At 37.0% G+C, this 24,691-nt stretch overlaps 1 protein-coding gene across 8 annotated transcripts in view; it reads right to left on the bottom strand.

Moving 5' to 3' along the window:
• SEPTIN7 (septin 7) overlaps positions 1-24,691 on the bottom strand; it is a 120,972-nt gene that overhangs the window by 13,483 nt on the left and 82,798 nt on the right. For all 8 annotated transcript variants that reach the window (XM_045495298.1, XM_045495297.1, XM_045495303.1 and 5 more), the window contains 5 exons: positions 19,075-19,192; positions 13,642-13,734; positions 12,225-12,321; positions 10,817-10,868; positions 4,330-4,455 (listed from right to left, as the gene is read on the bottom strand). In XM_045495298.1, the coding sequence (XP_045351254.1) occupies positions 4,330-4,455; positions 10,817-10,868; positions 12,225-12,321; positions 13,642-13,734; positions 19,075-19,192 (486 nt within the window). The remainder of the gene's footprint in view (positions 1-4,329; positions 4,456-10,816; positions 10,869-12,224; positions 12,322-13,641; positions 13,735-19,074; positions 19,193-24,691) is intronic.

The following is a 24,691-nucleotide window of genomic DNA, read 5'->3' as shown; positions in this document are numbered from 1 at the left end:
ACATGGAGCCCGATGTGGGGCTCGAACCCACAAACTGTGAGATCATGAGCTAAGTCAAAGTTGGATGCTTAACTGACTGAGCCACTCAGGCACCCCTACATCACATATTTAAATATTAGCCATTCTTTTCAGTTCCTCATGAATCAGTCCTTAGTTTTTAGCACGTTAATATTAGCTAAAGCACAAGTTGCTGATACTGATTTAAACAACAAAAACATTCAGCTGCAATGATTTCTGAAATTGTTAACATTTTCAAGATAATAGAAGATACAACTTGGGGCGCCTGGGTGGCGCAGTCGGTTAAGCGTCCGACTTCAGCCAGGTCACAATCTCGCGGTCCGTGAGTTCGAGCCCCGCGTCAGGCTCTGGGCTGATAGCTCAGAGCCTGGAGCCTGTTTCCGATTCTGTGTCTCCCTCTCTCTCTGCCCCTCCCCCGTTCATGCTCTGTCTCTCTCTGTCCCCAAAATAAATAAACGTTGAAAAAAAAAAAATTAAAAAAAAAAAAGAAAAAAAAGAAGATACAACCAATAGATAAAACGTCCAAGTGACTTCTTTCAGATTCAGTATATTACTCAATAAAGTAGTAAAAACCCAATGTAATAAATCATATCAATATCTATTCTAATCATGCCATTCCCCAACTGGTTCAATCTTTAAAGATATTTTTCTACTTACTATTAACATAAAATAGTGTACTAACTCCTCAGGCAATTTGCTTTTTAGCAGTACAGATATTTTTATTACTTTCAGAGACAAAGTTTGGACATGATTCATCTCATTAAGAAACACATTTCCAACAGAATTCTACTTTTTATGTTTTTGCCTCAGTTATATAGTTTAACTCAAGTAATCCACACTAGAATTCTACTTCTGCAAAAGAATTTTTAACAACACTGTAAGGTTCACTATTTTTCTCTGAATTGCCTTACCTGAATCCAACAGCAGAAATATCACAATACCACTATTTTAAAAGCTTTCTATTAGAAATGTGAAAACAATTCCTTATTTCTAGGACATGAACAAATGTTTAAAAGAAAAAAAGTCACACATTAACTGCATACATTTAATGAATAACATGTACTGATAGCACATTCCCCTTTCACATATAAAATTATCGGTGGCTTTAATTACACATCGTTTTCTTTTAAACAATTAAAAAGTCCCTAAGTTAGTAAGATGCATTTAAAACGGATTAGAATTTTATGAACAATATTTACTATGATGGAGCCTTATGTTTTTGTGCTAAATAAAGTTGTCGGATATAAATGTTGCTAAAAACAAGCAGATTAAAAGTCTTTTTCTTACTCACTAAACCTTATCTCAAATAGAATTTTGTATTTTAAATGTAAACAAATTGTTGAAATATTAACCAAATCAATTTTTAAAACAGCGGTAGTAAACTGTTTTGCAAAGCATACATGACTAATCACCTGTATCAGAACCATCTAGGTCGCTTATTAAAAATATAAACTCTCTTGGGGCGCCTGGGTGGCTCAGTCGGTTAAGCGGCCGACTTCGGCTCAGGTCATGATCTCGCGGTCCGTGAGTTCAAGCCCCGCGTCGGGCTCTGTGCTGACTGCTCAGAGCCTGGAGCCTGTTTCAGATTCTGTGTCTCCCTCTCTCTGACCCTCCCCCGTTCATGCTCTGTCTCTCTCTGTCTCAAAAAAAATAAATAAACGTTAAAAAATATATATATATATAAAGTCTCAAGTCCATCCCACATCTACTGAATCAGAATCTCTTGCCAATTTTTAAACCTAGAAATTTACCTTTTTTTAAAAAAAAAATTTTTTTTTAACGTTTTATTTATTTTTGAGACAGAGAGAGACAGAGCATGAACAGGGGAGGGTCAGAGAGAGGGAGACACAGAATCTGAAACAGGCTCCAGGCTCTGAGCTGTCAGCACAGAGCCCGACGTGGGGCTTGAACTCATGGACCGTGAGATCATGACCTGAGCCGAAGTCGGACGCTCAACCGACCGAGCCACCCAGGTGCCCCAAAATTTACCTTTTTAACAAGGAGATCCTTAAAACCAGAAAACACAGGAATTGATCAGTAAAGTTCCTCAAATATAAGCATGTTAATAGCCTAAAAAGAAATTCTACTTCAAAGGGTCTATGACCCCAACATCATTAGCAAAATATAGAAGGAAATAAACATGAAGTAAGATCTAAGATCAGTTGTAAAAGAGAACTGTTTGTGTCTGCCAGTGACTAATAATGCTTTGTTTGCTTTCTTCTGGAATTTAGGGCCATTGTGGAGACATAACTAAAAAAGAAAAAAGGAGCATTTTCTTTTCCATTTTAAGGAATGCTGACCACTATAAAACATAGTACTATACTACCACTTTGCTAACTTGCCTTTTTCATTACTGATACAGATGATCCTTCAGGATCATCCTCTAATGGTAGACAACACCTGCTACAAATGTATACACAATGTTAAAATGGTTTTCATAATCCTTACGATGTTCATCAGTCCCAAATAAAGGAAAAATGGGGCACAGATACTGTTAGCAAGAACTCTACCAGCTAACTCCCAGGCCTCCTCACACACCTCTTTCTCCCACCCCATCATAAACCACCACAGCTTGAGATACGGACTAGCTCAGCAGGGTGACACCACACACCCGGCAGTCACTCACACTACTCTAATAAGCAAGAGAAGAAATCCAGACTCAAGCTGATTTACTCCCTGGAAATACCGAATAGGAATGGAGAAGGTAACCAAGACTATATTCATCTAAATATCCCTTTTGTTTGGTCCTGTCCCTTGTTTCTACACAATGTTAGTGAAAACTCTGCTACCAAAATGGTTTATTTAAAAAGACAAAGGGTAGAAGCTCTATATTTAGTCTCCATAAAGAGACTATAGAATGTTTATCTTAAAAGTAAAATCAGGGGGCGCCTGGGTGGCGCAGTCGGTTAAGCGTCCGACTTCAGCCAGGTCACGATCTCGCGGTCCGTGAGTTTGAGCCCCGCGTCAGGCTCTGGGCTGATGGCTCAGAGCCTGGAGCCTGTTTCTGATTCTGTGTCTCCCTCTCTCTCTGCCCCTCCCCCGTTCATGCTCTGTCTCTCTCTGTCCCAAAAATAAATAAACGTTGGAAAAAAAAAAAAAAGTAAAATCAGTTAAGAGATCTTGGTAGTAACTGTTCCCTGCCCTTAAAAAAAGCGTATTTGCAGATACACGTGCCCCTATGTTTATAGCAGCATTATTTACAATAGCCAAGATATGGAAGCAGCTCAGGTGTGCATCCATAGATGAATGGATAAAGAAGATATGGTGTGTACACACACACACATACACACACACACACACACACACACACACACACACACACAGGAATATTCAGCCGTTAAAAAAAATTAAGAATGAACTTTTGCCCTTTGCAACAACATGGATGGTGCTAGAGAGTATAATGCTAAGTGAAATAAGTCAGAGAAAGACAAATACCATAGGATTTCACTCACATGTGGAATTTAAGAAACAAAACAAAAAAGGGGCACCTGGTGGCTCAGTCAGTTAACCGTCCAACTTCAGTTCAGGTCATGACCTCACAATTCATGAGTTTGAGCCCCACATCAGGTTCTATGCTGACAGCATGGAACCTGGAGCTTGCTTTGGATTCTATGTCTCCCTCTCTCTCTCTCTGCCCTTCCCCTGCCCCCACGTAAACAGATAAACGTTAAAAAAAAAAAAAAAAAAAGAAAACCTAACAAATGAGCAAAGAGAAAAAGAGAGAGAGATTGAGAGAGGGAGAGACAAACCAAGAAACAAACTCTTAACTGCAGAGAACAAACTGAGGGTTACCAGAGGCGGGGGGGGGGGGGGGGGGGGGGGTGAGTGGAGGGATGGGTTAAATAGGTGATGGGGATCAAGGAGAATACTTGTCGTGATGAGCACTGGGTGATGTAGGGAATTGTGAATCACTATATTGTACACCTGACATGAATATAACACTGCATGTCAGCAGACTGGAATTAAGACAAACTCTTAAATGTATTTGCAGAAGGAGCCATTTGATTTCTAACTGAGGTTCTATTAAACATGTGGTATATGGATTATAAGTACAATGGCAAATGACCAAAAGAGAATGCATGGCTCTTTCACTTAAGGAGTAAGGTAATAAAATACTTCCTGTGAAAATTAAGTAGTAAAATACAAAACTGCCAAAACAAAGTTTAACAACAATAAATTTCTGCTATTGTGCGTAAAGACCATTAATCCCGATTTTCTAATGAGTAGCCAAGAACTTGACGAAAATGAAAACAATATGATTATTTACTTACATAAATTATACCTTTTCTGGAGGAAACAAGGTACACTTACTTGGTAAGCTGCCCTTTATTCTTGTTATTATCAACTCCATTATAAGTCACAGCTGCCAGTTTTCTGCTTCGGTAGTTCTCATAGTGTACGTTATTAGTGACATCTTTCAAGTCCTGCATGTGTGTTCTGTCATAAATAAACAACATATCAACAGTTTGCTTCTATGAAGAAAGCCTTGATATACATTCAAAATTTTCCAAAACAAAAATTTCTAGACCTAAAATAAGCAAAAATACTATTCTTAAGGAAGAACATTCACCCATCTTCATTTACACTCAAGGCAGAGCAAGATACAACATGCTAAACCTGAAACCAATGGAAATTTAGGTTCCAAATGGAAGTTTAAGAGTTCTAAATCTCCTCAAAGTATGACATTTCTACAGAAGAATATTTACCCTTATAGTATATGTCTTATTTTATTAGAGGAAGATTAGCTCCTGCCAAAGCTCATAAAACATAAGAGAAATTGGTTTTCTTTTAGCAATATTATTAAGACTTGAGCTTTTACCGAGGTAATATATATGGATACTTTAGGTCACATATCAAGTTGGATTCAAACCAAGGAAAATAATTTAGAGCATATTCCTATTTCTTCAAACTGTTCAGTGAATGTGATATTTTGGTTAAATGAATTTTGCTCATAGCATTTCTATTATACATAAAATCAATACACCTATGAGATGAATTAGACAATACAGGAGACAATTTCATCATTCCTTAATGATTTTAGACACTACAGACACTCTGAGCTGCTCTATGGTTCCCTTTACGTGACCTGGTGTAGCAATACTCTGATTCATCAGAGTCTCCCTTTTCTCATCATCCATTCCTATCTCTGCCATACTCCATCTTTCATGCCCACCACTTTGCCAAATCTCCCTTCCGGGAAACAAACATAAAGGTGCACCGTATTTTTATTTCTCCTGCTATCCAGAAAACATGTACTTTCCCTTTATGAACGGAAGGTGATTTTCAATTACCCCGACTCATCTTCTACTAATGGACATTTCCATGCAATCTCTGATAGTTTAATTCATCCTAAGGGGTACTTCTCGGTTTTCCTCAATTCTCATTTTCTTTATGCTCTTTTCCTTGTTGAATTTATCCTCTTCATGGCCACTACCCCTTTCCATGTCAGTCAAGTCAGGTAGCTATTTATTCCTAGAATATCCAGCGGTTGAGATGGAATAGCTCATGCTAATTTGTCACGGACTCTTCAAACTTAAGAATCCTACTGCTTTGAAAGCTCTTCCCAGCCTTGAAGTTGAGTGACTCTAACCCCTAACAATTTTCTCCTTGGTGGTCAGTCATTTTTTGGTACCAGTATATGTTATGGATAACACCACACAACTTTTTCAACTTTACTATAAGCTGCCCTTTGTAAGAAATATTTTTGCCATCACTTCTTGTACTCTTGAGACAAATAGCATATAACAGGCGGTTTTAAAAAATTGGTAACTGGGGCGCCTGGGTGGCGCAGTCGGTTAAGCGTCCGACTTCAGCCAGGTCACGATCTCGCGGTCCGTGAGTTCGAGCCCCGCGTCAGGCTCTGGGCTGATGGCTCAGAACCTGGAGCCTGTTTCCGATTCTGTGTCTCCCTCTCTCTCTGCCCCTCCCCCGTTCATGCTCTGTCTCTCTCTGTCCCAAAAATAAATAAACGTTGAAAAAAAAATTTTTTTTTAAATTGGTAACTAAATATTAAAGCTGAGGTAAGATAAATACTGTTGATTTTCTGGAACAAATTACTGTTACCAGTTTCTCTGAGTAGAGAATAATAAAAACAAATAACTGTACCAATATAAAAATACTTGTTGTATTTTAAATATAGATTACCTCATTACGGAATCACTGAAAAATCACCACAGGACCTGAGGTGGAGCACTTAGTAGTTGAAATACAAGATGTGTAAAATAAAAATAAGGTGAATTTATTAACTGTTTAAGCAAGCTATTTCTGTTAATGTCATCTAACATTTTAGATAACGAAAGATTTTTCCCTTTCCCTAAAATAACCTTCTTTATCATACCTAGTTCAGATTTTTTTTCCAGGATATAATGGTCTCTGTTTCCACCTATTTAAATATGCTTCACTTTATTTTTATCTTTTTTGAGAGAGAGAGAGAGAGAGAGAGAGAGAGAGAGAGAGAGAGAGAGAATGAGAATCTTAAGCAGACCCCATGCGCCATCCCATGTCCCTGGGATCATGACTTGAGCTGAAATCGAGAGTTGGACACTCAACTGACTAAGTCACCTAGGTGCTCCCACTTTACTTTTTAAGATTCAACTCATTCCTCCACTCTTTTTTTTTTTTTTTTTTCCAACGTTTATTTATTTTTGGGACAGAGAGAGACAGAGCATGAACGGGGGAGGGGCAGAGAGAGAGGGAGACACAGAATCGGAAACAGGCTCCAGGCTCTGAGCCATCAGCCCAGAGCCCGACGCGGGGCTCGAACTCACGGACCGCGAGAACGTGACCTGGCTGAAGTCGGACGCTTAACCGACTGCGCCACCCAGGCGCCCCATTCCTCCACTCTTAAAATCAATAATTAGCAATAAGTTTTCTCCAGTTTCAGGAACTTAATCATCTTTTCCATTTCTCACTGCTGGTATCATGGCCCTCTTTTCTCTCCTTTTGTTTTCTTTCTCTATTTAATTTCTGCACTGTCCATCACCACACTCTGAAAATATCCATTATCAAGTTTGTCTCCGTTCCATTGCCTTCTTTGGTTTGCCTACAACAACAGCCAGTTCTCTTAATTAGCAAAATGACACTTCTTTGAACTTGGGTCTTTCTTAGAAGCAACCACTATTCCTAACTTTAACCTGCAAGATTGCAATTACTTGGAATTTATAGACCTCTGGAATACTGGTGGTGATGAGATTTCCTTGCTTTAAGTACCCATTAAATACCTACTAGGTGCCTTACAAGACATGAGCTACATTAAATAAAAATCTCTCTCACCTCTACTACAAACCTACAAGAAAAAGTAATAAATCAAAATATTCTTAAGCGTCTCATTTTCAAACTATAATACTCTCCTTTTCAAGGATGTTTTACACATTTAAATGTAAAAACTGCAAATGAAAAATTGTGATAAAAAGTAAAGTAAAGCCATCTAGCACAAGTAAACATTTATGCTTTAGGAAGAAAAACAAATGTGCTGCAGCATATTGAACAAATAAATGAGCTTCTCATTAAGTAAAATCACCTAACCATCTACCTCAAGGAGCTGAAATCAACGTCTTTGCCATACTCAATGATAAAAATATTAAACAGGACCACTCCCAATCTTACAAATAAGCATCAGTGAATGACTGTATTTACTCTAATCGATGTTAAGACATCTATTTCTATGAATCCTTTTGTATCTGACCCACTCCATGAAATACACACTTACTCTAAATTCTTTTAATCCATCTAAGTAATCATTTTACAACACATACCTACTTTATATTATGTAACTTCAGAATTTTTTATATTTTCATACTTGTATGACTGTCTTGCAGCTTTCCTATGCTCAATCTTCCTGCAGGAATGGTCCGTTTTTTCTGCAATACTTTTATCCTAGTGAGTCCCACTCACCAGCTGCCAGGCTATGTACCTTCAAATGTTCAAAGTCTGGCTTCCAGCTCAGTAATTAGCCTTCCCCTCTACAGTATTTTAGTTTTGCAGTCAATTATTGATTGCATATTTAAAAATACACAAGACAGGCTCCTGGATGGCTCAGTTGGTTAAGCATCCTACTTCGGCTCAGGTCATGACCTCACAGTTTGTGGGTTCGAATCCCACATCGGGCTCTCTGCTGACAGCTCAGAGCCTGGAGCCTGCTTCAGATTCCGTTCTCCCTCTCTCTCTCTGCCTCTCCCCCGCTCATGCTCTGTCTCTCAAAAATAAATAAACATTTAAAAAAAAAATACACAAGACCGGGGCGCCTGAGTGGCTCAGTCGGTTAAGCATCCAACTTTGGCTCTGGTCATGATCTTACGGTTCGTGAGATCGAGCCCTGCAATGGGCTCTGTGCTGACAGCTCGGAGCCCAGAGCCTGCTTCAGATTCTGTGTCTCCCTCTCTTTCTGCCCCTCCCCTGCTCTCACTCTGTCTCTCTCTCTCTCAAAAATAAATAAATATCAAAAGAATTTTTAAAAATAATAAGATAAATAAAAATAAAAATAAAAATAAAAATACACAAGACAAAGTTATAGAATACCACTGTGTCAAGCACATGGCAAGCTGCAGAGATTTAAAATTGAGGGAAAGAATAAGATCAGAGAGAATGGACTGACAATTAATATTTATAAAACATTCCTGGGGTGTTTGGAGGCTCAGTTGGTTAAGAGACTGACTCTTGATGATTTTGGCCCAGGTCATGTCACACAGTTCGTGAGATCAAGCCCCACAGCAGGATCCACACTGACAGCATGAAGCCTGCTTAGAATCCTCTCTCCCTCTCTCTCTGCCCCTCCCCTGTTCATGCATGCTTGCATGTGCTCTCTCTCAAAATAAATAAATAAACTTAAAAAAAATTCCCTACATATATACTGTCATAAGCAATTATATTATTAATTCTTTTGAAGTCACACCTTAAGAAAGGAAGAGAGAGGGAATAGTTCATGATAGAAACTGAAACGGTATATTCTCAAAAGTGAGACAGATGGGCCCCCTCTCACATGCCTCTGTTCTTCTCCCACTGTGTGAGGCCTGGCAACCCCAACAACTGAATCACCCCTATCCTCCACTTCCTACCTAAAGCACCTGGTCATAAGCTCCTTTAAGAAAGACTAACTACACAGCAATCTCTTTGATCTCAAAATTCACTGTGATATTTAGTATACTTCTGGAGGTAGCAGTTTGACTCACTTAAACTTCCCTCCTGACTTGTAAGAATAACTTTACTGTTCCATGACTTCCAATGACCAACAATATGCAAGTTAATACTTCTAAATAGATAAGGATACTCCTGTGCATTAGGAAACTGCATGATAGTATGAAAATAAATAAACCTCAACTTTAGATGGCCATCCAAAACTGGAGGTTGAAAAGAGTATGTGGTGAGGGCCTGGAGAAGTAAGCACGATGGGGGTGCAGAGAAGTGGGGAAAGGGTGTGAGGTGGCAAGAGGAAAGAATTTATCTCAACATGAAAACACTGAGGTTTCTTTTGATGCCCTTTCTGTTCCTTGCCCACTAATGTCTCTGCTTCTATTCAACTTTTTCTTCATGGTTTCAAGTCCCAGTCTTTTTTTTTTTTTTTTTTAATTTTTTTTTTTTTTTCAACGTTTATTTATTTTTGGGACAGAGAGAGACAGAGCATGAACGGGGGAGGGGCAGCGAGAGAGGGAGACACAGAATCGGAAACAGGCTCCAGGCTCTGAGCCATCAGCCCAGAGCCCGACGCGGGGCTCGAACTCACGGACCGCGAGATCATGACCTGGCTGAAGTCGGACGCTTAACCGACTGCGCCACCCAGGCCGCCCCTAATTTTTTTTTTTTAACGTTTATTTATTTTTGAGACAGAGAGAGACAGAGCATGAACGGGGGAGGGTCAGAGAGAGAGAGACACAGAATCCGAAACAGGCTCCAGGCTCTGAGCGGTCAGCACAGAGCCCGACGCGGGGCTCAAACTCACAGACTGCGAGATCGTGACCTGAGCCGAAGTCGGCCGCTTAACTGACTGAGCCACCAGGCGCCCCATCAAGTCCCAGTCTTCTAATCAGGATTAGTTCAATGTCCTGCTCTCATAGGCTTTCATTCTCTTTCATCAGCTGCACAAGGTACAATTTAGGAGTAATGTTTTCTCGCCTGGGAGGAAGATCAGTTCTGTTCATTGTGTCCTAGTACCAAAAACACCCCACTCACCAGGCTGGATACCGTTTAACATTCAAAATCTAGTTTTTAACTCAAAGCCTAGCCTTCCCTTCCAGGTATCCCAAGCTTTTCACATAAAAGAGCAAAAGCCTTTTCCTTTCCATCTTCCATCTCAACATGAAGTATAACAAAAAAGAGACTCATTTTCCCACATATTGCTAGTGACACAGCTTATTTTGTATTTTTGCCAACAGCTTTAAAACCTGGCAAAATAATCCAAGTTGTCTCCAAGCAGTGCTTGCTTACTTGAGTGCTAGAATGAAGATACCAATTTAAGTTAGCTATATTTTAAAAAACCAAAATAAAATAGGGGTGCCTGGGTGGCTCAGTCGGTTAAGCGTCCAACTTCGGCTCAGGTCATGATCTCGCAGTTCACGAGTTTGAACCCCGTGTAGGGCTCTGTGCTGACAGCTCAGACCCTGAAGCCTGCTTCAGATTCTGTATCTCCTTCTCTCTCTACCCTTCCCCCAGTTGCATGCCATCTCTCTCTCCAAAATAAATAAAAAACATTTAAAAAAAAATAATAAACAAATCAGCTATACCTACAGAAGACAAAAATAAATCTAACTATATTTTGAGAAAGAAAAAAAAAAACTTACATAATTTAATCATTGCTCAAACTTACCTTATCAACATATTTCTTAGAATTGTAAAATCACAATGTTCACCATTTTCAACTATATAAAAAAAAAGAAACAACACACTAAGCCCAGTATTTTCAAAGGAAATTTCACAAAATGCTGGAGGTAACAATGAGAGAATATGCAACATTTCATTAATTTTTCATTACTTTTCTTTAGATCAATTTTTCATTCAAGTTTTAACACTATAACATAGTACTTAATTTAAGGGCATGCCAGACAAGTGTACTCTAATAGTATTTAGTGTAGTTTAATCTTAAATGATAAAATATACAAACCTAGTAAATGAGCTCTACAGAAAAAAAAAAATTTGAAATTTTGAAAGGGGACATCATGTATTCATTTGTAAACAGAATATATTTGTTCTATAATAAAATGTGTTTTAAAAGTTTAGTATTAGGGTGAGGGGGAATGACTTTAGTAGCCAAAATAAAAATGTGAGTCAATAACTTTAAGGTTCTTTATTTTAAAGAACTGTATCACTAATAATAACATTCTGGTGGTAAAGGGGGGACTAAAACTAGAGAAATAAATTCTTTAGCACACATTTCTAAGGACTGTATAAGTTCTAAAGCCTCAGCTCAGCAACTGAAAGTTACCTGAGGATGACACAGAGGTGGGAACAAGTATAGCCTCACTGATAGGGAAAGCTGCTGATAAGGACAATAACTTAGAACAAGAACCAAAAAATTACAGAATTTTTCAAACTAATACTAACAAGTATAAAAATAATCATGACTCAATCTTAGTTCCAAGTTACTATAACACAGAAGACTAGATATTAGGTTAAACCAATATAACAAACACAAATCTGGGGAAACATGTCTATTGCCAAGAAGACTTCTGAAATTTGATGCTATAAACTAAGATTTTATTAGTATTTAAAACTCTCTGCAAAATTAGTAGAGTATCTCTTAACAATTTTTTTTTAATCCTAAAAATGTGATGCCAAAAAAAGTTGATTTTTATCCCGAGAAAGAATATTATGAATGTTTTCATTCAGTTTAAAGTGAAAAGTTGTTCTCAATCATTCCTGAAGGTCCCAGACCCATCTGAGACTCAGATAAAAGTGAGTCCTTTTCTCTGAAACTGTTTTCAAACAGTAAAGAATTCTTACACTTTAAGTATGTTTTCAAACAAGAAAACAGGAGTAGAGTTAATGATGGGATGGAGGTGGGAGAGTGGGGCACTGATGAGTGACTTGGACGCATGCTTGCCTGACCTGACAATGTACAAAGTCTGAGAAACTAGAATGTACTTATGAGCAAATGAGGCTAAATGAAACTGAATTCAGAACTATCTTTGAAAATCTAGAATATATCAATGTGAAATACAAATATTTGATCACACTGTTAAATCTTATAGAAAGTCATTCATTGAAGAAAACCTTACCTTCAGCAACACCCCAAGGATACTGCCTTCCTCTGACCCTTTTGCCATTAACTTCAATGATAGTATTACTACCTACCACAGCAAGAGGTAAACGGTCCTATAAAACAAAGTATTCTTGTTCAAATGTATCTCTGTAGTCCTCACAAATTTAAGAATAAAGAAGTTTATATTACTCAACACATTACCAAAAAAAAAAAATTACCTTGACAGTTTCTGTATTCACTTTTATAAGGCATTCGATTACTATTCAGTAAACTGTCATTACATGGATTCTCACCAATATAAACAATGAATAAAATTATATTTTCTCTGAAAATTTAAAAATCCTAAGGCATATATACTCCACTCATCAAATTATGTTAAAAAGTCATCCCCCAAAGAAGCTGTCCCATATTGAAAAAAATTTAAAGGAAATAAAAAATGTATTAGCAGTTAGAGGGAAAACATGAGGCTTGTAACTAGCATGCTCATCTATCACAAACCAACTCTAACAGCCCTGGAAGCACGGAATATTATACGTGCTAAACTCTACCTTTGAAAGTCCAGATCTGGGGTTCCACACTTAACTCAGAATATAATCTTTCAAAATTCTTGTAGCTTCCAAAAATATTTAATAATATATAAAATATATGACTACTTTATAAAACCTCAGAAACTCTTCATTGGTCAGGTACATGTATTTCATTATTCCAAGGTAATTATTTGCTTATATAATGCCATTAATTAATACATCACTTTTAGGTCTAGACTAGTACTTAGGAAATGACTATAAATTAAAAATACAGGGCCACCTGAGTGGCCCAGTCAGGTAAGCATCTGACTTCAGTTCAGGTCATGATCTCACGATTTGTGAGTTCAAGCCCCACATCGGACTTAGTGCTCATAGCTCAGAGCCTGGAGCCTGCTTCAGATTCTGTGTTTCCCTCTTCTCTCTGCCCCTCTTCTGCTCAAGCTCTTTCCCTCTCAAAAATAAATAAATAGACATTTAAAAATAAATAAATAAATAAATAAATAAAAATACAGAAAATTATGTTGGTATAGGTTTTGGTTGTTTTTTATAAAAGACCAAAAAAAAAACCCATATTTTTGTCTGGCTCTTAAACAAAGACTATACAAAAACAGTGCTTAGGAACAAGTCCTCTCTATTCTCATTACATATTTTTTAAGGAGGAAAATTACACAATATAAAACCAGTTAACTGAAAACTGAAGACAGATTATAAGACAGAGATTATGCTATTCATCTCTCTATTCAACAAAGTTAGTTAATTGCAAAGTTGAATTCAAGACTGAATAATCTCCCTATTCATTTTGTAAGCCAGCTACTTAAGAACACTGATTTTTTTTATCTTTTCAGTGAATATTTCAGTGGCTTTAAGGCCTGAAACATTTTAGTATATGTATGTGAATAAACCTACCTTTATCTTTTTAACAAGCTTATTTTCTTCTTCATCATCTGTTTCTGGAAATTCATATATTTTAATTTTATGTTCTTGGATTTCTTTCATTATCTAAAATGAGCAAAAGAACACCACACATAATTAGTACATTAGCTTTATTTGTATTATATTCTTTTAAAATTCCTGATTCCTCAGCTCTAATTCCTTTACTATTTTTCAATGATGCAAAACTATAATCTAAAATCAAAGTACTATACTGATCTTTTTTTAAAAACTATTAAGTTCATATATAAATACCATTCTCCAAAATCCAATTACTTAATAAGTTAATGGTTATAATACCAAAAGAGATCTAAAAATGATTTAAGATTCCAGAAAGGGCTTTCTCTAGTTGATTTCTATATAATGGTTTTACATCATTTACTCACAATGACTGAGATTCTTTCTCTAAATAGAACTCTCACCAACTATTTTATTTAGATGAATCAACATAACTTAAACTCACCTAAAATTTTAGTAAAATTAGTAAGTGAAACTAAGTACAGCACTGGCTCCAGGAGAAAAAATTTGCACACTGATCAGAAAATATCCTTGCGTGTACATTTGTGTACACAAAATCAAGGAGCAACAGATATAAAATGAAGCAAGTAACACAAGGAGAAAACATGTCCCACAAGCTAAGAAGCCAGCAAGTTAATAAAGAGAATGCAAAGACAATTTATTAACATCAGAAATGACCTACTTCAAACTAAATTATCTTTTCCCACATCACTCCAAATTTTAAACAATTCACAGATAACCAAATAATGTTCAACTACCTACCCTATTCAAACTCATAATAAACTGATGGTCAATATACCTAGAACTAGGTCCTTGCCTTTACTGGTATTTCAGCACTACTATCATTTGTAGGGATCCCCAGCAGCATAAAGGCACTCTAAACAAAATGTGTTTACATGGTTACTAAAGTAGGTAGAGGCAAAATGCCACAGAGAAAAACATGAGAATAAATGAAGTGGCAAACACATGGCTAGGAGAAAAAACGAAATACTAGGGGCCAGCTCTAAGAGCAGTGGTTCTTGGGGTGCCTGGGTGGCTCAGTCAGTTAAGTGACCGACTCTTGATTTCAGCTCAGGTCATTATCTCACAGTTGGAAGATCAAGCTCCACATCAGGCTCTGTGTTAGGTGCAGAGTCTACTTAAGAGTCTCACTCATAGTCTCTTTCTCTCTCCCCCTGTCCCTCCCCTACTTGCTTGTTCTCTCTTTCTCTCTCAAAGAAAAAGCAGTGGTTACATATTAAAGATCCCAAATCTCCACCTTAATTTACAAAAATAATTGGTAAAGATACAGTCCAATAACTCATTCTTTTTTTTACGTTTTTTAATGTTTATTAATTTTTGAGAGAGAGAAACAGAGCATGAAAGGGGGATGAGCAGAGAGAGAAGGAGACACAGAATCTGAAGCAGGATCCAGGCTTTGAGCTGTCAGCACAGAGCCCAACTTGGGGCCCGAACCCACAAACCGTGAGATCATGACCTGAGCTGAAGTCCGGACACTTAACTGACTGAGCCACTCAGATGCCACTCCAATAACTCATTCTAAAAAAGTTCTCCATAAACTCCAAGAGAGTGCGTGGTCCCACAACCATTTTCTGGGATAATCTGACACCAGCCACAGAATGGCAAGACCCTCCCCAAGAGGATCTGTGCAGGTCGATGCCAGGCAAATCTCTAGGATTTGAATTTTGAAACCAAGCCTTGCACCTGAGATGAAACACAGGAGTGCTGTGCTGCCTGGCAGGCAGATGGCTTAGACTCAAAACAGGATGAAGGCAGGGATCTGACAGAAGCTGGGGAAACAGTAAGGATGACTGTTTGCTCTTCTGTGAGGGCTTCCTGAGGAGTGGCAGGTGCGAGATTCCCAGCCCTAGGGACGGAGAGTGGGGCAACACCATTCTCCACCACACCGCCCCATCAACACTGACCAACTTCATTGAGAAAAACAGCTGCTTACACCAAACCCGGTTCCCCTGTGCCCTGGATGGCAACTCTACCATGGCAAATCTGCCTGAGAGTCAATGCAGCAGGCCGCTCCCCCAAAAAACCAGCACAAAACCCATGCATGCACCAAATCTACTGATCATAGAGTGCTGCAAAGCTTCAGCTCTAGGGGAAATAGGATATAGTTTCCTTTTTTGGTGGGGGATCTTTTCATAATACAGCCATTACTCTCAGACCAGGAATACAACAGGCTTTCCTAACAACCACACAAAAAGAAACAGTGACCTAGACAAAATGACAAGATGGAGGAACCCACCCCAAAAGAAAGAGGAAAAAGTCCCAGCCAGAGATTTAATCAATAAAGATACAAGTAAGATGACTGAACCAGAATTTAAAACAATAATCATAAGTATACTAGCTGGACTCGAGAAAAGCATAGAAGATATTAGAGAATCCCTTACTACACAAATAAAAGAACTAAAAACTAGTCAGGCTAAAATAAAAAATGCTATAACTGAGATGCAAAACTAAATGGATGCAATTGACGAGGATGGACGAAAAGGGAGAACAAATCCGTGATATGTAAGATAAAATTATAGAAAATAATGAAGCTGAAAAGGGAAAGGTATTAAATCATGAAGGCAGACTTAGGGAACTCAGTGACTCCTTACAGTGCAATATTATTAACATCACAGGAGTCCCAGAAGAAGAGAAAGAAAAGGGGGCATAAGGTTTATTTGAGCAAATTATAGCTGAAAACTTCCCTAATCTGGGAAAGGACAAAGACATCAAAACCCAAGAAGCACAGAGAACTCCCATTGAATTCAACAAAAGATGTGTCATAGTCATCAAGATGTGTCATAGTCAAATTAACAAAATACACAAAGAATCCTGAAGGCAGCAAGGGGGAAAAAAGTGCTTATCCTACAAGGGAAGACAGATCAAGTTCACAGCAGATCTGTCCACAGGAACTTGGCAGGCTAGAAGGGAATGGCATGATATATTCAATGTGCTGAATGGGAAAAATATGCAACCAAGAATACTTTATCCAGCAAGGCTGTCATTCATAATAGAAGGAGAGATAAAGAGTTTCCCAGACAAAAACTAAAGGCAGTTTATGACCACTAAACCAGCCCTGCAGGAAATATTAAAGGGGACTCTTTGGGGGGGGGGGGGCGGGAGGGGGGAGACCAAAAGCAACAATGGCTAGAAAGGAATAGAGTACATCACCAGAAACACCAACTTTATAGGTAACACAATGGCACTACTTTCAGATCTATCAATAATCACTCTGAATGTAAATGGACCACATGATTCAATCAAAAGACATCCGGTATCAGAATTGATAAAAAAAACAAAAACAAACACAAGACCCATCTATATGCTGCCTACAAGAGACTCCTTCTAGACCTAAAGACACCTGCAGAAGGAAAGTGAAGGGATGAAGAACCATCTGTCACGCTCATGCCAAAAGAAAGCCAGAATAGGCATACTTTATAACAGGTAAACTAGATTTTAAACTAAAGACTGTAACAAGAGATGAGGAAGGGCATTATATCATAATTAAGGGGTTTATCCATCAAGAAGATCTAACAATTATAAATATGCATGTCCCCAACTTGGGAGCACTCAAATATATAAATCAATTAATAACAAATGTAAAGGAACTCATTGATAATAACAACAGTAGGGGACTTGACCACCCCACTTACAACAATGGACAGATCATCTAAGCAGAAAACCAACAAGGAAACAATGGCTTTGAATGACACACTGAAACTGATGGACTTAACAGATATATTCAGAACATTTCATCCTAAAGCAGTAGATTATACATTCTTTTTGAGTACACATGGAACTTTCTCTAGAACCGATCACATACTGAGTCACAAATCAGCCCTCGACAAGTACAAAAAGACTGAGATCATACCATCCGTGGTTTTAGACCACAATGCTATAGAACTTAAAGTTACCCACCGCCAAAAAAAAAAAAAAAAATTAATTGGAAAGACCACAAATACACAGAGGTTAGAGAACATCCTACTAAAGAACAAATGGGTTAACCAGGAAACTAAAGAAGAAATTAAAAAAAAAAAATACATGGAAGCAAAAGAAAATGAACACCCAATAGTACAAATCCTTTGGGATGCAGCAAGGGCGGTCCTAAGAGGGAAGTATATTGTAATCCAGGTCTACCTCAAAAAAACAAGAAAAGCCTCAAATACACAACATAATCTTACATCTAAAGGAGCCAGAAATGGAACAGCAAATAAAGTCTAAAGCCAGCAGAAAAAAGGAAATAATAAAGATCAGAGCAGAAATAAATGATAGAGAAACAAACTGAAAACAATAGAACAGATCAATAAAACTAAGAGTTGTTTCTTTGAAAGAATTAGTAAAATTGATAAAACCCTAGCCAGACTTATCAAAAAGAGAAAAAAACTCAAATATATAAAATCACAAATAAAAGAGGAGAGATCACAACCAACAATTAGTATTTGAACTTAGAAAAAAGCACATTAAAATATAAAAATGGTAGTGAATAAATGTAAATAAACATATACTTCTAGTAGAAATACCAAATATAATAAAAATGAACTAAAACATTCCCAGAGTGTACAGATTTAGCACAACTTCAAAGCAAATCTCAACAGATTTTTGTTTTTGTAGCAGGTTGAAAGGTATTCTAAAATTCATATAGAAAAAAGTGAAAAAACAAAGGGGACTTTAAAGAAAGAGATAATAACTCTATGACCTATTTTTAAGTATTGTACAAAGTAGCTGCAGTTTAAAAAATATAGCTTGGCTTAAAATAAAAAATAGGCTACTGGTATAGGAGCACAGTTCCAGAAATTCACCCTATATTTCATAAAATGTTACAATAAACCAAACACACTAAGGAAAAAGTAAACCCCTGCTTTACAAAGTGTTCATCCCTTCTGGAAAATTAAATGAAAAGTTAAAGAAATGATTAAGTGCCACTTAATTCCAAAAAAGCTTTAAAAACAACAACATTGGTAAGGCATTGAAACAAATATACCTATTATGAAAAAAAAAATCTGTTTTATTGGGGGGAAAGCACCATGACAAAATGGGGGAAAAAAAGAACTATAAAGTAATCATACCCTTCCAAAAAGTAATCCTCTTCTTGGAAATTTAGTCTAAAAAAATAATCCTAAAGGGTGTGGAGCAGAGTGGTGGAGGAGGCTGTAACAGAAACACCTAAAATATTTAAGTCGACAAAGGATAAGGGCACTGTGATAATGGATAATAGCTTTGCGGAGAAAACTAAGGCAAGAAATTTTAAATAGTTACTTTTAATACAGTATAAATAAATATATAATAAAGTAGCAAGAGGAATACATTGTAACACGTTATACTGAAAATACAAAAACTGCAAATTACATGAATGGTATGAGAAATTCAAGAGTTCAAGCTTCTTTTGCTCACCTGTTTTTTAAACTGTTGGCACTCCTCTGGAGTGAGTGTGTCTGCTTTGGCAATAAGTGGAATGATGTTCACTTTTTCATGCAAACGCTTCATAAACTCAATGTCCAATGGTTTAAGTCTGAAAGACACAATATTTAATATGACTGAATTGTGAGAAGAGATGATTCACATCCCCCGTGCTAAATTAAATACACTGGAACGACTTTACTTATCAGAAACACTCTCTGATGATGTACTGGGCCAGCAACAGTTAGGCCAGGTAGAACAGGACCTCACTAAGCACTGAATTGGTTAAGAAGGCTTTGACTCCTGCCCTTGAATACGATGGTCATAGGGTTTGGGCTCTACAGAGGAATTAGGAAAACCAGAAATGCTCCTAACAGGTTTTCCTAAAATAGCCTCTATACATACTACTCAAAATTTGGGAAATCGGTTTTTTCAATAAAAAGGATTGTCCTTTTCGAGTCCCATACTCCATTCTTGCTTCCAACTTTATTTCTCAGATAAAAGGCTCAAAAGGGAATCATCTTCATCATCCCTTTTTACCCACTGCAATCTGGCTGCTGCCTCCACTTGGCTGTTATACTTCCAAGAAGGTCACGAAATAGGGCACCTGGGTGGCTCAGTCGGTTAAGCATCCGACTTCAGCCCAGGTCTGATCTCACCGTTCCTGAGTTCGAGTCCCCCAATGGGCTCTGTGCTGACAGCTCAGAGCCTGGAGCCTGCTGCAGATTCTGTGTTTCCTGCTCTGACCCTCCCCTACTCACACTCTGTCTCTCTCTCTCAAAAAATGAATAAACATTTAAAAACTAATAAAAAAAAAAGGGGGGGTTCATGAAATACTTTCATGCTGCTAATATAATTAGCATCAATAACTCCTAAATATTGTGGTGTTTACTATTATTTTTTAAATTTACCCATTATGCAGCATTTGACATTACCCTCTCACAAGCTACTCCCTAAGGGTACTTTTAAGGATCTTCTCTGTAAGCTAGTCTCTTAAGTGTTGTATTCCTCAGAATACTCTACTAGGTCCTCTTCTCTCTTTACATTCTGTATGCTTATCATCAACCACAGTGACTTCTAACATCTTCTATAGATCTCAAATCTTCACACCCAGCCCCGATCTCACTTGTATGATCCAGTTTGTATTTACCCAGTGGAAATACCACCTGGACACCCCATTGAGGCTCCTCGAAATCAAAAGCTCATCTGAACCCCCAAATTTTCTCTCCTCTTCTGTGCTATTTTTGAGAATGGTACTACAATCCATCCAATTACTCCTGGCTGAAATCCAGGAGTCCTCCCTCCTCTAATTCTCACTCCCAAAGATTCCCCAAGATCTGCTGAACAAATAAATATATTACTTTGGGTCAGGCCATGAAGACCTTTGGTATGGGCTACTATTAGAATACATCCGGTTTCCCTCCAAACCATGCACACTGCAGTCAGAAAGGTCTTTCTAAACTCCAAATCTGAATGAGTCATTTCTCTGACTGAAAACCTTACTAAAGGCCAGATTCCTTGGCTAGCATGGCCTACAAGGCCTGTGAAGACATAGCCTCTCAGGCTGTTCTCTCATCGCTTAGCATCTGGTAGCATCTTTTGCCACCTCCTGCTTGTAATTCTCCTTTTTGAACTACCCATGATTTCTTGAAAGAACCATACTTTGATCACTGGTCATTGGCTACTGCCTCTGACTGAAACACTCTCCATTCCCATCCCCTTTCTACTTGGCTTGCCTAATCCCTATTCCTATAGGTCCTTTAGGACTTGGCTTACAATTCTCATTTCCTCTGGGAATCCATCTCCAACCTAACACCTAGTCATCTTCTATGTGATCACAACACTTAATTTGCCAATTACGTATATTTGTTTTCCCCATCTTCTCATTAGAAGATCCTTAAGAGCAAGACCTTTGTCTCATTCATCTGTATCTCCAACACCCAGTACAGTGTCACTTGAGAAGCTGTCCAAATATCTGTTGACCAAAAAAGTAAGTTCCTGTGATTTTCTTTATGTTTTCAAATAACTCTAAATGAAAACGCAAGAAATTCCTCACATCTAGACTACAGATTAAAAATTAATATTCCATAAAAATAAATGAAGATGATGGGAGTATTCTGCTTAGAAATATCATTCTAAATTGGATTCCTTAACCTATAAACCATGACAAAAATTGAATAAAGATCTAGTTTCATTATGAATTTTACTAACATTATAAAGAGAAAGTCCTTGTTAGAGTTCTCTTAGAGTACTATAGTTACATGTAGGTCACGTGTGTGTGTGTGTGTGTGTGTGTGTGTGTGTGTGTGCGTGTGTGTGTGTGTGTTTATAAATATATAAAGTTGGGAGGAACAGGGGTCCAGGGACTAAAGAGGTATTCCTTTTTACTAACAAGTAATAAACGATACTATACCTCTTTGTGGTAGTGACACTGACTGACAGAAAGACAGGGCTATGAAGTAGGAAGGCAGATACGGAGAAGACAACTACCTTCTATTCTAATTCTCCTTATCCTGAATCCTTTGAAATGTGATATTGGCATTCAGAGAATAGGGAACACTACAGAAAAGAGACTGTCGCTGGAATAACACTGTATTACCTATAAATAGCACTCTTATTCACAAAGGCTAACTGAAAGAACCTATCCAACTCCAAAAAATCTTAAATTTTGCTTCTTTTCATCAGTCATAACACACAACACTAAATATAAAAGCCATGGCCCAATCAATCAATCTCAGATCTATAAATTTTTACGGTTCACTTTCCAGATTCTACTCATAACAAATTTAAATTATCGTGAATACCACCTCATTAAACCAGAAACAAAAGAATTCAGTTACTCTGAAATTTTAATACATCTTAAGAGCATTTAATACAAAATATTAAAATCAAAATCTAACAAGGCTTTACACTTAACAGTAAAACAGCACTTGCTGAATATTTATAATCTCAACTTTTAAAGAGAAAGACACTAAAAAACAACCATGACAAGGAAATTGGTAAAGTCAACTTCTTAAATATAAAACAAGGCTGAAGAACATTTAAATCAGTTTAAAACTTAAACTTTAGAAAAAAAAGGTAAAATCTTTATAAAAGCCCCAATAAAACCCTTCTGCCCTTTTAAATTAGAATACAAATTTCAGAAGCTTACAAAATGTCAACAGCAGAAAACATTTAGTTCACATGTAGATTACATTCTGGTTGAAATTTTTCCTCTGTCCGTTTAGTTTTATTTCAGGTCATCTTTTCCAAGAAATTTAATTTTTAAATGTTGTTTTTAAACAATGGAAAGTCCTTTATAGAATTTCTAGAAGATAAACCCATATTAGAGGGGGAAAACTATTGAACCTCAAAGCCTACAGCAAAATAAATAAAATGACTACAGGGCAAATGACAAATATTTAATATACACAAACATATATTTCTTAGGGAAAAAAAACCTTTCATATAAAACTCACTGAATGAAACTGATTTTTTTAAGTGGCAATCAATATTCAAAAGGGTAAAAATACCATTTTAAAATTCAAGTTCCAAGTCAGTTTTTAAACTTAATAGCAACTACCAGTCGTTTAGTGACGATACTTGGTGGGGTGAGGTGGGGAACACTGAAAATACAATGTTGGACCGATTTATAATTACTCCACAACAGGACCTCTCCAAAAAGGACTACCCAGATAAGACAGAAAGGCCCTGATTCATCTCTCAGACTGCCTACAATTTTAGTCTGTAGTGAGCAGATCAGGAATTCTCTACATAAAATTCAGTGTTTTATTCTTTAACTTAATACACAGTAGCACCTACCAATGGGCAAAACTTTGTTCCATGTCTAAAAATAGTTAAGATGCGAAACTATTCAAAAGCACATTTTTACACCTAGAAAATAAAAATTTTGAACTCCCATCCCTTGTCACAAATATGAAATGGCCCAAAGCTACCACACATTGTTTGAATCATTAAAAAAAAAAAATTTTTTTTAAATCTCATTTCCCATGCAATTTTAAGAAATGTACTTTCCCCCAGAGATAGAAGGAATGTGGTTTCATGAGAATTACTAAATCTTGGAGAGAGTCCAAAAGATCTAAAATAATAAAACTGGATATAAACTGACAAATTTCTACTGACTAAACTGCAGATTAAAAAAATGAAAATAAATAAATAAAAGTTAAGATTTTACTCTGTTGTCTTCTAGGAAAAAGCCCTAGCAAGTTAACTAGAATGAATAAAAAATAAATTAATTAATACATATATCAGGAAGAAGTTAACAAGTACTCAAGAAAGGCTATACAGGGTGTCAGGTTTTACAAAATTTTTTTGAACGCTCATTTATTTTTGAGAGACAGACACACATAGTGTGAACAGGGGAGGGGTTAGAGAGAGAGGGAGACACAGAATTTGAAGCAGGCTCCAGACTCTGAGCTATAGCACAGAGCCCAATGGGGGCTTGAACTCACAAACCGCGAGATCATGACCTGAGCCGAAGCTGGATGCTTAACTGACTGAACCACCCAGGTGCCCGTGTGTTATGTTTTTGAGATTTTTTTTTTAAGCCTTTTAAGTTGATGAATCAATTTTATACAATATGTAAACCTCAAAGAACACTATAGAAGAATATTAGAAATAAAAAAAAGAAACATTTGTCACTATAATCTGACAGTGCAAAAATGGTAAACTACATAATTCAGACTTGTTGCTCAACCACGACAGTGATAATGGGCATTATTAGCCTTTCTAGGAAAAAGATCGAGAAAGAAGCAGAAAAGGGAAGAGAAAGGTACTCTCATGAAGCAACTGGTTTATACGACTGTAACCTGGGTGTTAGATGATGTAATCCTATTTAGTCTGATGCTGTATAATATCCCAGTTCCTTCTGGTAGAGAGATAGTGGCTCTGATCATCAGGTGGCTGAGCTATACAGAGTCATCTATCTAAAGAAAAAGATTGAAGAAGAGTAATTACAAACATCTGCAGTTGACAGTGACATATATATCTACTCAGATGACAGAGGAAGTACAAACAATAAAAAAAGGAATACAAGCTAGCCATATTAACAAAAATAATCAGATCAGATGAATATAAGACACTTACACCTTAACTCCTAATAAGTAGAAGAGTAGCACTGATGATATGAAACTTAAACAATATGATTGTGATAGCTAAGGTGAAACACAAGCCAAAGAAATTTAGCAAAGAAAGAAATGGCACACTAAGAACTTTGGTACTTAACCTTTCTTGTAACCTCTTCTATCAGATTCATAGTAAAAACATCTTTGCATCTTTGAAGTTTCTTAAAATTTGTGTAAGCTAATTTTTATAGCTGTTTCCCCTTATTTGGTAGTTCAATTTGTGGTAGAGTGGTCAAAAGGAAGCTAAATTAGCCACATTGAAACATTAAACCATGATGGAAACACTGCTCCTTATGAACAGGTTAAAAAAAAAAAAAAAAAAAAAGCCTACGCATGAAGGTTACTATTAACTTATCTAGGACTTACAATGTGTTTTTTATAAGCCATTTTTGTATAGAATTTGGGATTTTACAACTGATATATTTAAATGTACTCCACAGAGATATGGATAACTAAAATATATCCCCAAAGTTCAGTCATAATAAACA

Source organism: Leopardus geoffroyi, chromosome A2 (assembly GCF_018350155.1).
Source record: "Leopardus geoffroyi isolate Oge1 chromosome A2, O.geoffroyi_Oge1_pat1.0, whole genome shotgun sequence".
Lineage (NCBI taxonomy): Eukaryota > Metazoa > Chordata > Mammalia > Carnivora > Felidae > Leopardus > Leopardus geoffroyi.
Note: the sequence above shows the minus strand (reverse complement) of the source record. Positions and strands in the feature narration are given on the sequence as shown.